The following is a 14,181-nucleotide window of genomic DNA, read 5'->3' as shown; positions in this document are numbered from 1 at the left end:
CATATAAATATACAGCAAGTATTGTGGAAGTACCTTTTAGGTACGAGTACCATGTAGTTCTATAGTGTAAAAGGAAGCGTTACCAACAAGGTACACATGTTTATTTAATTTAATTTAATTTGTTTTTTGTTTTCATTTTTTAAATTTTATTTATTGTATATTATCTTAAATTTATTTTTAATTATTTAATTTTTAAAAACGAACAATTGGAAAAATATAGAAAAAAAGTTATCTCACAAGCAATCATATCACAGAAACAATAAAGTGCTCCAAAAAACGATTTGGATCACTTTTCATTCCGTGCAATTTTTTTTAATTGGTTTTAGGGTTTTTTTTAAATACAGATTTATCAAATATATTATAAAAAATGATTTGTAAATTGACCAAAAAACATATTTATTGAGATTATAATTGCTCTTAATCCTAATTAAATATTTTTGCTCCTATACATCCAATAAACAATATATAATCCTACCTTAATAATGATTTACTCAACCTTTTTTATATCGTCATCATAACCCAGTTCTTAACATCTATTTACAACCGATAATACTTTTTTCATTCCAAGTGCGAACTATTTATCAAGTAAACAATTTTTATGCATAATTGTAAATACAAATATTTATGATAAGTAAACTGTCAATAAGATGTAATAATCTTCTTTTATCTTTGTTTATTTTTTGTATTTTCTAATATATGCATTAATAAACTTCTAAAATGATTTTGAAACATCTGCATTTTTTATATTTATACTATTTTATCATTTAAATGCTTAAAAAAAATCATTGAGTCAAATAAAATATTTTTTTCAACTAAATATGCCTTTTATATGTATTTTAACATTCTGAAGATTAAAATAGAGTCTTACATTTTTCTAAATAATGCCTAATTCAGCTCACTTTTCATTAAATATAAAAATTGAAAGGAATTTGATAGACTTCAGCTTTCTTCTTGTTCTACATCAACTATATTTCTTTTGTTTTGATTCTATTTTCTCTGCAGCTCCAGGAGAATTCAAAAGGTTTTAGAGGCCCCTCCATCCTACCTGTAATCTAAAGACACCTGATTACATGTTCATTGACCCCATTATTACTCTTTTTTTATTTGATCTAATTGCAAATAAATAAACTGTAAAAAAATGAAACAATTTAAAATAAAGTGACTAATTCCAGTCTTCATGTAGGATATAATGGAGCAAAAACTAAAAGAAAATGCAAAGTTTTCCTCTGCTGTGGTACAGTGGTAGGAAGGTAGATCTTCTAAGAAGATAGAAAAGTATTCTATAGGTACATGCCATTTACCATATATACCTTTACCAGTTTATAAATATCACATAGTTTCCATATGGCATACTTTTTACATTTGTTGTGACTCTCTGAACAAAAGCGTCTCCTTTTCCCTTTTAGCTATAATAAAAAGTGAGCTGCAGCATTGAGTGAAACGGTCTCAGTATAACAGGAGTCAAGCAAGCCGCCTATCTAATGTTTTTTCTGTCAGTGGCCTCTTCTGCGGTGTCACCGGAGCCTGCTGGAGGAGCGCTCAGTGTCTGACCATGTGGTTTGTGTACCAAGTGTGTTAGCTGAGTGAAAAGATGTGTTGTGACCCTCGCACAGTCTATTACAGCAGCGGAGGATCAGTGCCGCTCTCCTGCAGCGAGCTGTGTATCTGACAGTCCAGCTGCACGGCCTCGGCCTGAGAATCCAGCGTGGCACGGCCGTCACAGCCGCCCAGCTATTGTCGCTTCAGCGGAAAGTCTGAGGCAGCAAATTTCTGCTGTTATCCGCTGCTTTCGGATGTGCGTGTGAAGCTCTTCGGGATGAAACGGCGGCGGTGGCGGCGGCGGGGGGAAGGCGGTGTTTGGATTTTGCCCCATTTTCCCTGCAGTCATTGTCTGTTTTGACTTTCTGCATGGATGACTCAACTGCAGTGACCTGCTTTGAGAGTGAGGAAGAAGTTTGTCTTCAGATATCAGAGATAGTGGAACAATCATTGACTGTATATGAGAGCTGGACTGGCTCCTCCCACCTCACATTCCCAATAGGAAGTACCCACCAACTCCAAGAAGCCAAAATCCCAAGGACTTCTACTAAATTTTTCAGACTATTAGTCCTATAAATTGCAGCAGCCAAAACAAAAAGCATAATTAAGGAGAAGAAAACACATATAAGTCATAACTTTTTAGAGAAATGTAATTGACAAAATATGGGAACAAGAACAAACATTTAATCTTTATTGGCAAATCCTAATAACAGAATAGATAACAATAATGGACTGAATATCTGCACACTTTACTAGTGTAATACACTGATTTCAGGGGTATTCAGACTAGAAAAGTCATCTTAATTTGGTCCGGATTGAGTCCAGAACCTTGTGTTTGGTCTGTATTGAGGCTGTCTAATAAACTTTCCTGTTTCAAATCAAAGTTTTTAAACAAATGCATGTGACTGAAGATCTCTTCAGTCATTGGCTAGGAATTATGAGGGCAGAGCCCCATTTTTATGAGTCGCTGTGTCTCATTGTGACTGAATGTTTCTCCGAAGCTCATCGGTGCTCTGTTTACCCATAATGCCCAGCTACGGTGGCTGTTTTAGTCCACTCATTGCACAGACACAACGGACTGATCACTCCTTACTTATGCCATTTGGCTACAACATGGCGGCGTCTATTATCCTTTAAAAGGCAACTGACTTGAGATTGTCTATCGATGATGTCACACTCACTCAGTCCAGTTCTCAAATACAGTCAATGGTAACAACCTCAGACTTAAACGATTCGTTCAAGTGGTAAACCGTTATCTCTGGAAAAGTTAGAAGCTGAATCTAAATAGCTTTGCTCAAAGGTTGGAAGTAAAGACCCTCAGGCTTATTCTCAATGTGTTTGAGGCTGAACGCTGCATGTTGCTTCATCTGAATAATATGTGAGCATTTAACCCAGAGGCTTCTTGTAGCAAGAGTGGGTGTATGAGTCAACTTTTGTTTTTTAGCTGCTGGAGCTGCATTTTTTTTGTTTTTTTTTTTAGCTTTAAGCTGTAAAAAATGTTATTTCACAGTAAATGATGCTTTCATTCTACATTCTGAGGAACAAAGACTGCAGGAGAACTCTGTTTATTGATTAACACGAGAACGTTTCTGCAATTCTCCTTTTCCAGATCACTAACTTTATTAAAGTAGGAATTTAACTGAACAATTTGTTTTTAATATCGGCTTGTTTTATGGTTTTCTTTGCCCTGCTGTAGAAAACAAATGAAAGTTTGACTAGAAAGTTTAATTCTTTGACTATCTTTAGTCGGTGATGCTCTCACAAGGCCAGAGTGGTTTGCACCACTAGGTTTCCTCTAATACTTCGCTCTGTTGGGCAGATGTAGAATTTCTGGTTTGGTCATGAAGTTTTGTGTTTAGATTTTTACAATGTCAGACACTTTAGTAAGATGATGGTGAAAGTTTTTTGTGGTTTATTCAAAGATTAAAGCACAGATTCTTATCCTCTGCTTTACATTAGTGAGAGGCAAAGTTCTTCAAATCTATTAATAAATTTACATGTAAAAAGAAATTGGATTCTCCACCAATGTTATCATGATTATATTGACAGTAAAAGGATGAAGATGCACCAAAGACAGAAAATTCCATGTTTGACTTTCTTTCAATTTAAATTCAAGTGAATCTGCTCCAGCAGATATGTATTTTATTTTGAAAGGACAGAAGCTACATTTTGCATTTTGTGATTAAATTATTTAATTGCTACAAAAACTGAACTTTCTAAACTGAACTTTGTGAGACACCCCACTCGATATAAACTGGTGGAGGGGTGAAAGATCGACCAATTTATATAGTGATCACACAATACATGCATGAACCATTCGAATTATTGCACTGTTTATATGCAATTTGTTAGTGATTCGTGCATCAATGATGTTATTTTAACATATGTGTGCTGGATATGTGATTTAAAAGTTACATATCGCTGGTTCATGTGTGAAAAGTCCATTAGATTTACATGGAATAGTCTTGGAAATTTGCTTGAGACTTTTGTAATAACTACATATAAGATACATAATATATGCATACACTGCACAATTATCAACCAACCAGAAATTTTGATCATTTAAAAACTAAGTATCATAAAAGAGCAAAATTCTATATGTGGAAAATTTGCAAAATGTATGTATTGGTGGTGTGACACAGCGGGGGAATTACCATTAGGCAAAGGTAGGGGACACCCTGGGCCCCCCAACACTTTTTGTCCCCCTAGCTGAAGACTTATATTTCCAGAATAATTTCCATGGTCATCATTATTTGACTCTGTCATAATAAAAAAGACAAACCACTGATACGGCGTATGACAGCTCATGTGGAAGAATTTCATTCTCCCCCGTTAATCGGCAAGAATAGAATACTCCACCAACAGTAAGTTAGCTACCAGAGAGACTGTTCCAAGAATTTGTTTAATTAAAAGAAAAAAAAGCAGTAATCAACCAGCTGTAAAAACGAGAGCAAAAAAATAAAAAAATGCTACTTTTCAAAAGTGCAGGAAGAAAGACAAAACAGGAAATAGAACTCAAAAAAAAGTTTTGTTCTGTTCCATCATTATACTACTTTTTAGTATTTTTCTTTCTGTAGTAAAACCTGGGAAATGAAAGAAATTACATTTATTAGGAACATTTTACCAATTTAAAAAAGAATTTATTAATACAACCAATGCAGGGGGCCCCATTATATTGTTCGCCCAGGCCCCCAAACTGCTAAGTCCGCCACTGGAGTGAAGACTCTTGCTTAAGGACCCACTTTGGATTAATCTCATCCCGCCCCCTGGTTTTAGTCTTTACTCAGCCATTTTGTCTCTCAGAGTTATAATGAACAAACAAAAATCAAAACAAGATAACAACAATGAACGACTAGATCCAGATGCCTCATTGTCTCCTGGTAAATCCTGTAACTTGAGTCTGAAACATTTTTTTAAAATCTGATTTAGGAGTTTCCAGGAAATCAGCCTTTTTCCGGGACTTTCTCAGTGTACTCTGCAGCAGCCAGTCACAAGATTTACAGGATCTGTGTTAATGGAGTCTCGAGATTACCGATTCTGAAAGAAGATTAACCCATATGATTCAAAGACCTGTCCTTTTTTATAAAAGATTTTTCAATTTCCTGATGGAAAAGGAACTTTTCTTTTTCCTTTCAGTTAATTTGAGGCTAAAGTTCATTCAAATGCATATTTTTAGTCAACATCAATGTGCTGCAAAGGACATTTTAATGGGAAAACAATTTGCTTTTATGGCACTTTTTTTCCTGCTTGGGCTTTTTATTTTCAGAGACGAAGTTTGATTTTTGCCTCCCATCAGTCCATTTTAGCTCATAACAGCTCTGGGGTTAATGTTCTCTCTCTGCGGTCCACCTTTTAAATGCCACCAAGTCGCTTTTTGACTGACAAGTAATTATATAGCAGCGCAGAGGACGCACAGTTATGTTGCGCAAGGACTCTGCAGCACAGACTGTTCCAGATCAAGACTAAAGGAGATTTTCTCCAAACCACGTCATCGCTATTGATTAATAATAGCAAGGACGAGTGATGAGCTGGAAGCTGGTGCAGTGACCCCCTGCAATGTAGGAGCCAAGCATGACCTTACTTGCTGGCTTTTCGTTTTGGCATCGTCTATCCTCACAGTGAAAACAAACATGTTTCACTCCATCGTGGATGGATTCTATGCAGGAGCTTCAATCAATACATCCTCAGGCGCTATGATGTATAACCTCCATTTGCTTACAGTCTGACTGAAGAGTCAGAAGTGATGCTGCGGCAGAATGAAAGACGATTTTTTAAGCTGGTGGCATAACATTTTTCATGCAGTGAATGGTATTTGGAGGCAGAGCTTGCATGCCAACAGAATTAATCCTCTTTTAAGTTGTATTTTTTTTATTTTTGAAACAAAAGAGCAACAGTGAGTCTGTAAAGCTTCATTTATTTCTCTTCAGTGTTGTGTTATTTAACCTTATGAGTCTTTTAGAGCATCGAGCAGAAGGATTATATCAGCAAAAGATTTAGTCAAACTCTTTTATTACAAAGAAAACAGTTTGTAGTGTCAGGTTGGTGTAATATATTAGTGAACCCATTGATCTGGAGAGCTGAAGTGTTCAAATGTGTACTTTCAGATCTTTTTGAAGTTATTTAATTGGAGTTTCAGAGATGCTGGCAGCAAAACAGAGCATCAAACCAGCTGAAAAAATCATTAAAACTACTGTTGAAATAGAAATAAAAATTCTTGCATTGTGAAAATGTGCAGTTGGAGAAATTCTATGAATGATAAATCATGTTGTCGGGTAATATCCTGCTTATCACATGGTCTCTTACAAAATAAATCAGTTTTTAGTACTTTATTCTTCCTATTTTTGTGGTTTAGATAATTTTTTCACAAAAAGTGACTATTTGAACCGTGGTCCAGTGCCATATTGTACAAATATATTTTACCTGGTAAAACATTGTGATTAATCCCAACACAAAAGTGCGATTAATCAGATTTTTTTGTAATCGATTGACAGCAGTAATTAAAAATAAATGTTCTAAATGTAGAGTTTCGTCTGTGATTTTATTTTGTGGTTATTCTCAGATAATAAGTTGTTGGCAAATATTGAGACAAAAAAAAAAAGCGATTAATTGCGATTAATTTTTCCCAGTTTGCGATTATTTTTTTTATTTTTTAATCGATTCCCAGCCCTAATAAAAACCTTAAGAGCCACTCGGACAACTTAAAAATTCGTTCTTGTGGAGGAAAAATTAGATCCAAAATACTTTTCTATCGTGATTTTTTTTTGGAGCATTCATCAACATGTTTTTGGATCAAAAACTTTATTGTTCAAGTTTTTAACAAAAAAATTAAAGCAAGCATGTGAGTGTTTTTTAGAGAAATTTCTTCCAAATTAATTGGGAAAAATAGTTTGTCTGTCACTTGGATCACAAAACCTTGTAGCTTTAGTGGGTAAATAAAATTTAAGATAACTTGGTGAAAAGTAGCTCTCAAAGAAAATCCACAAATACTTCAATTACAATTTCCTTATTTAAATTTTACTTTTTAACTTAATAATTTCAGCCCTCATTTTCACTTTTATTGATGTTTTAATACATTGAATTACTTCCAAACTAGCGGTTTTGTATTACTTCTTAAATTACTTTACATTTACATGTTAATGCTGCTTTGCATTACTCTCATCCTGCAAACATAAACACACTTTTAGCCTCAAGTTTCTTTAAGCAAAATATATTGAGCTGCTGCTGGACACCAAACAACTATCAGGATTCTGTGCTGGGGTTTTTGTGGTGGTTTTGTCCTGTTAAGTTTGTCCTGTCAGTCTCACTATGCTCAGGTTAATTATCCTCAGCTGTCTTCATTTAGTTAATCAAGCTCAGTGTATTTAAGTGTCTGTTTTTTTTTTTTTTTTTTTAATTCTTCATTGTCAGGCCATCTGTTCAGTTCAGTCACCATTTTTGGATCCAAGTTTGGGTCCGCCACCACCAAAATTTTGACTAAAACCTAATTAAGTACATAATATGAATGATCCATATAACCTAGAACACCGATTACTTTTTTTTTTCTTATATCAGGTCTTTTAATCGAAATTATGGATTATGAAGCACAAATTAAAAAAATTAACATTTAGTTTACTATAAACAATAATTGTAGAAAATATAATAAAATAAATCACTCAGACAGATCAAAGTCATTACATAAATAATGAAATGCATTGATTAAAGAAAGAAAAACACACTAAGGTAACATGTATTTCATTAAATATAGTGATTATTTACTAAAGTCAAGTAGAGTTGTATTACTGCTTAAAAAGGATAGGGAGAAAGCAAACTTTTATAAAATATCAAACATTCTGGCTCCAAAATTACTTTAACTTCAGATCTATTTGAAAGCAAAAACATAAAGTGACATTTTGGAAATTAATTTATGCAGCAAGGAGTTAGTCTGCATGCAGAGCAAAAACACAAATCTTAAAAAGTATTTTTGCTGAATATCTAAATGTCTTGATGATAGACAAAAATAACTTAAAAATAACATTTCCATGAAATGCAATGACTTGTTTTAAGACAATAAATCTTGAATATTTTAAGTCTTTGACCCTGAAAACATTGTATTTTAAGCAGAATCTTAAACTTAAAGTTTATTTTAGTTTGCATAATATTTTGCTGGACTTCAGGAAATGTTTATGAAATAGATTTAAGATTAGCAAGACAAGAGTTTTGAAAGAAAGCATACATATACATGTGATTTTTATGAAAAACTTATCGTAAAATGTGTATTTCTAATCTTTCTTTAAGGTGAGTATGGTCTATAAAAGAAAGACAGATTGTTGTAGTGCTTATAGGGAAAAGTGTATAAATATACAAATTTAGACCATTTTCATAATGATATTCATAAATATGAGTATTTAACGTGTATTTCGAGATTACATTTTTTCTTAAAAGGGCACAACAACAATCCAAATGTTAGATGGAATCTACATGTATAATTTTACTAGATTTATAAGTACCTGAAGAAAATAATTTAAAGTTTGAATCTAATTTTGTAATTTTTGAATGGTATGAGCACTGATTTGCACTAAATGTTAATTTAACAAGTTTAAAAAAAGGGCAGGACTCTCAAACTTAAATAAATATATATATTTCCTTGACAATTATATTTTTAGGACATTTTTTCCAGTGTGTTTTGTTGAGGATATGAGCATAAATATAATAGATATCAAAACACTTTAGGTTTATTTTCACAGTAAAATAACTGGATTAACACTGAAATCAGTAAAATGGGATAATATACGTCTGTTATATTCTCAAGATCTGTGGATTTAAGTTGTAGCTTCATTTTAGAAAGGGAGCAGATGAGTCAATATATGTTTAAGATATGCTTTATGCATGTAGGTGTGCTTTGTATTTATTTGGGAACCCATCTTTGGGTGGGTGTTCTGGATGTGTAGAGCCATCTGTTAGGAATTAAACTGGATCTGATGCTTGTAAACATGGAATCATGCCTCTATTTTATGCATTTTTTGTAGAAAATGAGTTAATTTTGTCACAGTTGGTTTTAACCGACTAACTTTTAAATGTTTACATTTTTGGAGTCCTACTTGCCTGGTGACGACAGCACAGGTGCCTCGGTAGCCGTAGTTCCAGTGATCTGTCAGCCATGTTCCAAATGCTGTTGAAGAACACCGCCAGCAAACCACACTCCATCTGCGGTTCCTTCCGATCCTCTCCGTGAGAGAACAAATGACCCAATGTTCTCATGAGTGAATTGTCACAGATGCAGCAGTGCGGTGGTCCCTCCCTCCTCCTTAAAGTCCAGCTTTGTTAGTTTTTAGATGATTTCACTGATGGTTTTAAAATAGAGGAGCAACATGCATTAAAGTGCTTCAAAGTTATTTGAAAAGTTAATTTTTTATCTTTTCAAATTCTAATTTTCAACAAAACATTCATCTTTTTTTAAGGAAGCTTTCAGCCTTTTCCACTTCCTTTCAGGCATCACGACCGTCTTGACCATGACGACCCTCAGCATCAGCGCCCGCCACTCGCTCCCCAAGGTCTCCTACGCCACGGCCATGGACTGGTTCATCGCCGTTTGCTTCGCCTTCGTCTTTTCTGCCCTCATTGAGTTTGCGGCTGTCAACTATTTCACCAACGCACAGATTGAGCGGGCCAAGAAGAAGCCGGCCAAATGTCCCCCGGGGCCTCAGACCACGCCTGTCAAGGTGAAGGACACAGAAGAAGTGCTGCAGGTGATGTTTCCTCCCTCGCTGTGGCTCAATTATCATATGTCAGGGAGTACCTGTATAGCCGGTCCCTCATTATGTTTTTTTTTTATTACTCTAGACCTTGAATTGTGAACAGATCTGGACGGATAAGCTACATTTTACTACCAGAACCTTCTTTTTAGTTGGGTTCCCGCCTCCTTTATGCACATTTTAAGCTCTACGTCTCACATTTTGAAATTCAACACAACTAAATTGTCAACTTTTTTTGTGCCAAGAGCTTAAGCAAATTACATTAACAGCATGGTAGCTGACATGTGAATCGATTCAGGTTTCATGAATATGCTATGAAGTTATTTCAGAGCTCAGACTCTGAGTCAGATAGGATGAAAGTCCGACATCACTTTTACAGTAAATGGAGGAATGATTGTAGACAATCTGTTCGACTGTATTTTCTGTTGCGGATGTGCCATTAGCGGATCTCATATTGATGCGTACGTCAGTTTACAGGGTCGGCTTTAGGTTTCTCCCCCCGGTTTGGATCAGTGTGTCGTAATCAGGCCTGAATGCAGAGAAGTGACAACGGCATCATGATGGATTAGTGGGTTGCCACAGCAACACGGCGCTGTTACATCTGTATATGTTTCAGTGATGCTCTGACTCTGTAGGGGGGAAGAAAAGTTAATACTCTCTCAGGAAGTCCTGTCAGTCTGTGTTGATGGTTAAAAACCCACTCCAATAAAAAGTTGATGATTTTGATTATGGAGAACATATATTAGACAAATTAAGATTAAAACTGCTTTTATGAGTATTTCTTTATTCAAATCGTTGTGAATCAGATGAAAAAAAAATTGCAGATTGAAAAAACTTCTAGTTGTTAAGAACAAACTACAATCCCTGCTCCACTCTATTCTTATCTATCCACTTATACACAACTAAATCCATTAACTTTGACAAATATTCCAGATACAGAATATCATACACACCGTGCTAAATGCAAACAAGTTTAAAACACAAAGTAATAAAGTAATAAAATAAAGTAATAAAACGTTTTTGAAGTTTCCAGGAGGTTGAAAAACAAATCAAGATAAAAAGGATCAAAATGAAAAAAAGCAAACAGTAAAAATAAAAAGTAGTCTCAAATCTTCAACAGTTTCAACTGTTTTTTTAAGTAGTACTTTTTAAATTGTATAATTTCTTTCTGACAAACATTGGTTTATTGTTAGCATATTTACACTTGTGTATGAAATATTTAGCCATAATATAATAATACAATAAATTAATACATGTTACTTTAGACACCGGTCTCTAATAAATGCATAAATTGGTAGATATAGTGTAATAAATAATAATATAATACATATTTTATTAAATAAATATAATATAACAAATTTAGTATTTTATACAATCATTTGATTTAACATAATGAATTAACTATATCAATTTTCCCTGTGTTAAATACAACTTCCAATGACAATATGTTCATAAAGTTACTACAAAATTCAAATTTTTCCAGAATGTCTGAGTAAATGTGGAAAACCAAAGAAGGTGACTCACTGCTTCCAGCGAGGATTGGCAAAATGCCCAGATATTTTTTTAAATAGATTAAAAAATTTATTTTACAGGTGAAAATTATGAACATATGTTAGGTTGGGGTTGTGAGGGGCTATAAACTAGCGGGAGAGAGTATTAAAAAAAAGCATGATGGGAAATGAGTTGCGGTTTACTCCGTGCCAGCAGTTCTGGCAGCTTCTGATGACCTTTAGGCGTTCTGGAATTTTTTTATTTTTATTTTTTTTCATTTAGGCCAAAAATCATAAATAAAATACCACTGGGAACGCGTTTACAATAGATGAAACAATGATTGGAGTGGGACTTTAAGATCAAACTCTCGTCTCCTTTAGCTTCTTGAGCTCCATCCACTCCTCACACCAACGCTGCTCCTCTTGGGACACAAAACTATCAGATCCTCAGTTTCAGGGTGGAGGAGAGTTGTGGTGGATTATTCCTGTAAATGCCCCCCACCCACCAGCATCATACCCACCCCGCTTGAGAACATCAACTCTCAAAGGATAAGCTCCTTTGATGCAACACTGCATTACTACCCGACGCCGTCCTGAGCGCGCTCTCTGTCTTAAGCTTGTGTGAAATGAATGAAATCTTCACTGAGTGACATTTGTAATGCACACACTGTTGTCAGTTTACAGATTAAAGCCATCTGTGTTGGGGGTGTGGGGGGATCAGACTGATGCTGACACAATTCCTTAAAAAAAAAAAAAGGAAAAAAAAATCCAGTTTACCTTTTTCTGCAAAGAAAAAAAACCAGTGCTGTTTGTTATTTTGAAAAGGCTTTAAAGTTGTACTTTTACTGCGTGCTTGTCTTTGATTTTCCTTAAGCAGGGGAGAAGAGTCTTTGAAATACTATTTGACTTTAGTCTGTACTTTTTTAGCACAATGTTAAGTAGAAAGGAAGACAACTAAGAGGAAGAAATAGCTGCTTCCTTCTAATAAAAAAGAAACTGTAGGATTATTTTTGAACAGTCATGTCAGGTTTTCTATAAAAAAAAAAAAGTATATTAGGTAAACAGAAGCCAGCCTTCACGGTACAAGTGAAGGGTAAACAGTACAACGCTTACATAAATTGCAATAAAGACTGTAGTTGATGTGTTGACATTAAATGTCGTGACAATATAATTGAAACAATTACAGTCAGTTTACGACAGGGTGTTGCAATCTTTAGCTCTTAAAGAGTCATTTGGGTCAAATTTTCATTTAGCATTTTGGGGGCGCCAGGCGAACAATAAAATGGGGCCCTCTGCAATGGTTGTATTAATCCTTACCTAAACTAAAATATCAAAAAGCTTACTTACTGCCATTTTTAGACACCATAATGTCAAGAATCGAATTGTTTCGATAAGCATTTAAGAATTGAAACCACATTTAAATGCTAAATACATTTATTTTTTATTCATTATTTTTACTAAAGGGACAATCAATCCACATGACGTGGGATTTCACAATCTGTCGTAGGGCAGACCTCACAAAATAATATACCTATTTGCATTTATGTTATTGTTACTTTTATTATAATAGTAACTGTATAATTAATTTTTGCATAAATTAAACAAACATATTTTTTCCAAAATATAAAACATTATAACTTCTGACAAGTGTTCACATGACTTCCTTTCAAAATAAGACACTGTATCACACTGGATCATCTCAATACAGAAAATGGTATTGGGTATTCTGATGTCAGCAGTGATTGAAAAAAAAATATAGTTTATTTTATCATTGTTGGAAAATCTAAGCCAGAAATGTGTAAATCTAAAACTTAAATCCAAACCAACTCAATGAACCTTATCTTAGTTTTCAGACCACATGGCAATTTCGTTCATAGACTGCCTTATATTCTGTTGTACCTGAAGTATGAATTCTGGTTGTGTTTAATAACCTCAAATTGATTTTCTGTGGAACACAGCACTCACTAGTTGGTCAAAATGTTTGACTTCAAACTACAAAGCTGCTCCTCTTGATGGATTGTTGGAGCATTATGGGTACTGTCAGAGCTTTAAGTGGACAACAAGAAGTGGCGGTGCTCTCTTTATCGGATGTCGAAACATAAAATAGAATCTTGAATGTAAATATTAATCGATAAAAAGAAGTCCTTTTTTCAACATGTCTTAATATGAAACAAAGAAGGAGCTCAAATCTAGTCTAAAAATAAATGTACTCAAACACTAACGTGTGTTCGTAAAATTATTTCAATGGGTGTACAATAATAACATTCATTTTCAGCTTGATGTAATAATACACAAACAGACAACTAACAACACTGTAACAAAAAATGCAACATTTTCTCAAAGACGTCCAAATCCTGTAAACTTCTAAAGAGAAATAAAATGTTATTACTGATTTTATTTGTCAGAATAACGATTTTTGAACAAGTATTTATTTTCCTAACACGTTCTTCTTGCAAATTCTTATTTTTTCCAGGATATTTTTTGTCCTTACCGTAAGTTAGTCAAGTTAAAAACTGACCAATCAGATGCGTCAAATTACAGTGTGTGGTGCCCGCTGGCCACCACCTTGAGCATTTGATTGACATCTTCTCCCGAGCTATAATCTTATATATTTGCATTTTTAAATGTTTTATCAATATATGCTGTCCGTGTCTTAAATAAACAATCAATAAATGACTCAGTACGCTAAATATTATCCAACAACATCAGGATAATAGGCTACATAGTCAATCACTAATGTAAAATGAACAAGATTTCAAATAATCTGTTATTGTTAACTTTAAAAGTTAACTTTGATTTCAATGTTATTTATTTCTCTGGGGCAATGAACATTAAATTGACCGAACAGCTATTTTTTATCTGTTGTCAAGGGACAAATGTTAAAAAAAAATATAAAAAATATAATATTAAAGTTTATACTA

The 14,181-nt window shown here is 34.1% G+C and overlaps 1 protein-coding gene across 2 annotated transcripts in view; it reads left to right on the top strand.

Annotated features, from left to right (window-relative positions):
- Positions 1-14,181, top strand: part of gabra4 (gamma-aminobutyric acid type A receptor subunit alpha4) — a 31,323-nt gene that overhangs the window by 10,704 nt on the left and 6,438 nt on the right. Inside the window, exon 8 of one of the 2 annotated variants that reach the window (XM_024283975.2) lies at positions 9,508-9,737. In XM_024283975.2, coding sequence (XP_024139743.1) covers positions 9,508-9,737 — 230 coding nt within the window. Of the gene's footprint in view, positions 1-9,507; positions 9,765-14,181 lie in introns of both variants that reach the window. The other variant, XM_024283974.2, reaches the window with a different exon arrangement.

The sequence above is a fragment of the Oryzias melastigma genome, linkage group LG10 (assembly GCF_002922805.2).
Source record: "Oryzias melastigma strain HK-1 linkage group LG10, ASM292280v2, whole genome shotgun sequence".
NCBI classification, from domain to species: domain Eukaryota; kingdom Metazoa; phylum Chordata; class Actinopteri; order Beloniformes; family Adrianichthyidae; genus Oryzias; species Oryzias melastigma.
Note: the sequence above shows the minus strand (reverse complement) of the source record. Positions and strands in the feature narration are given on the sequence as shown.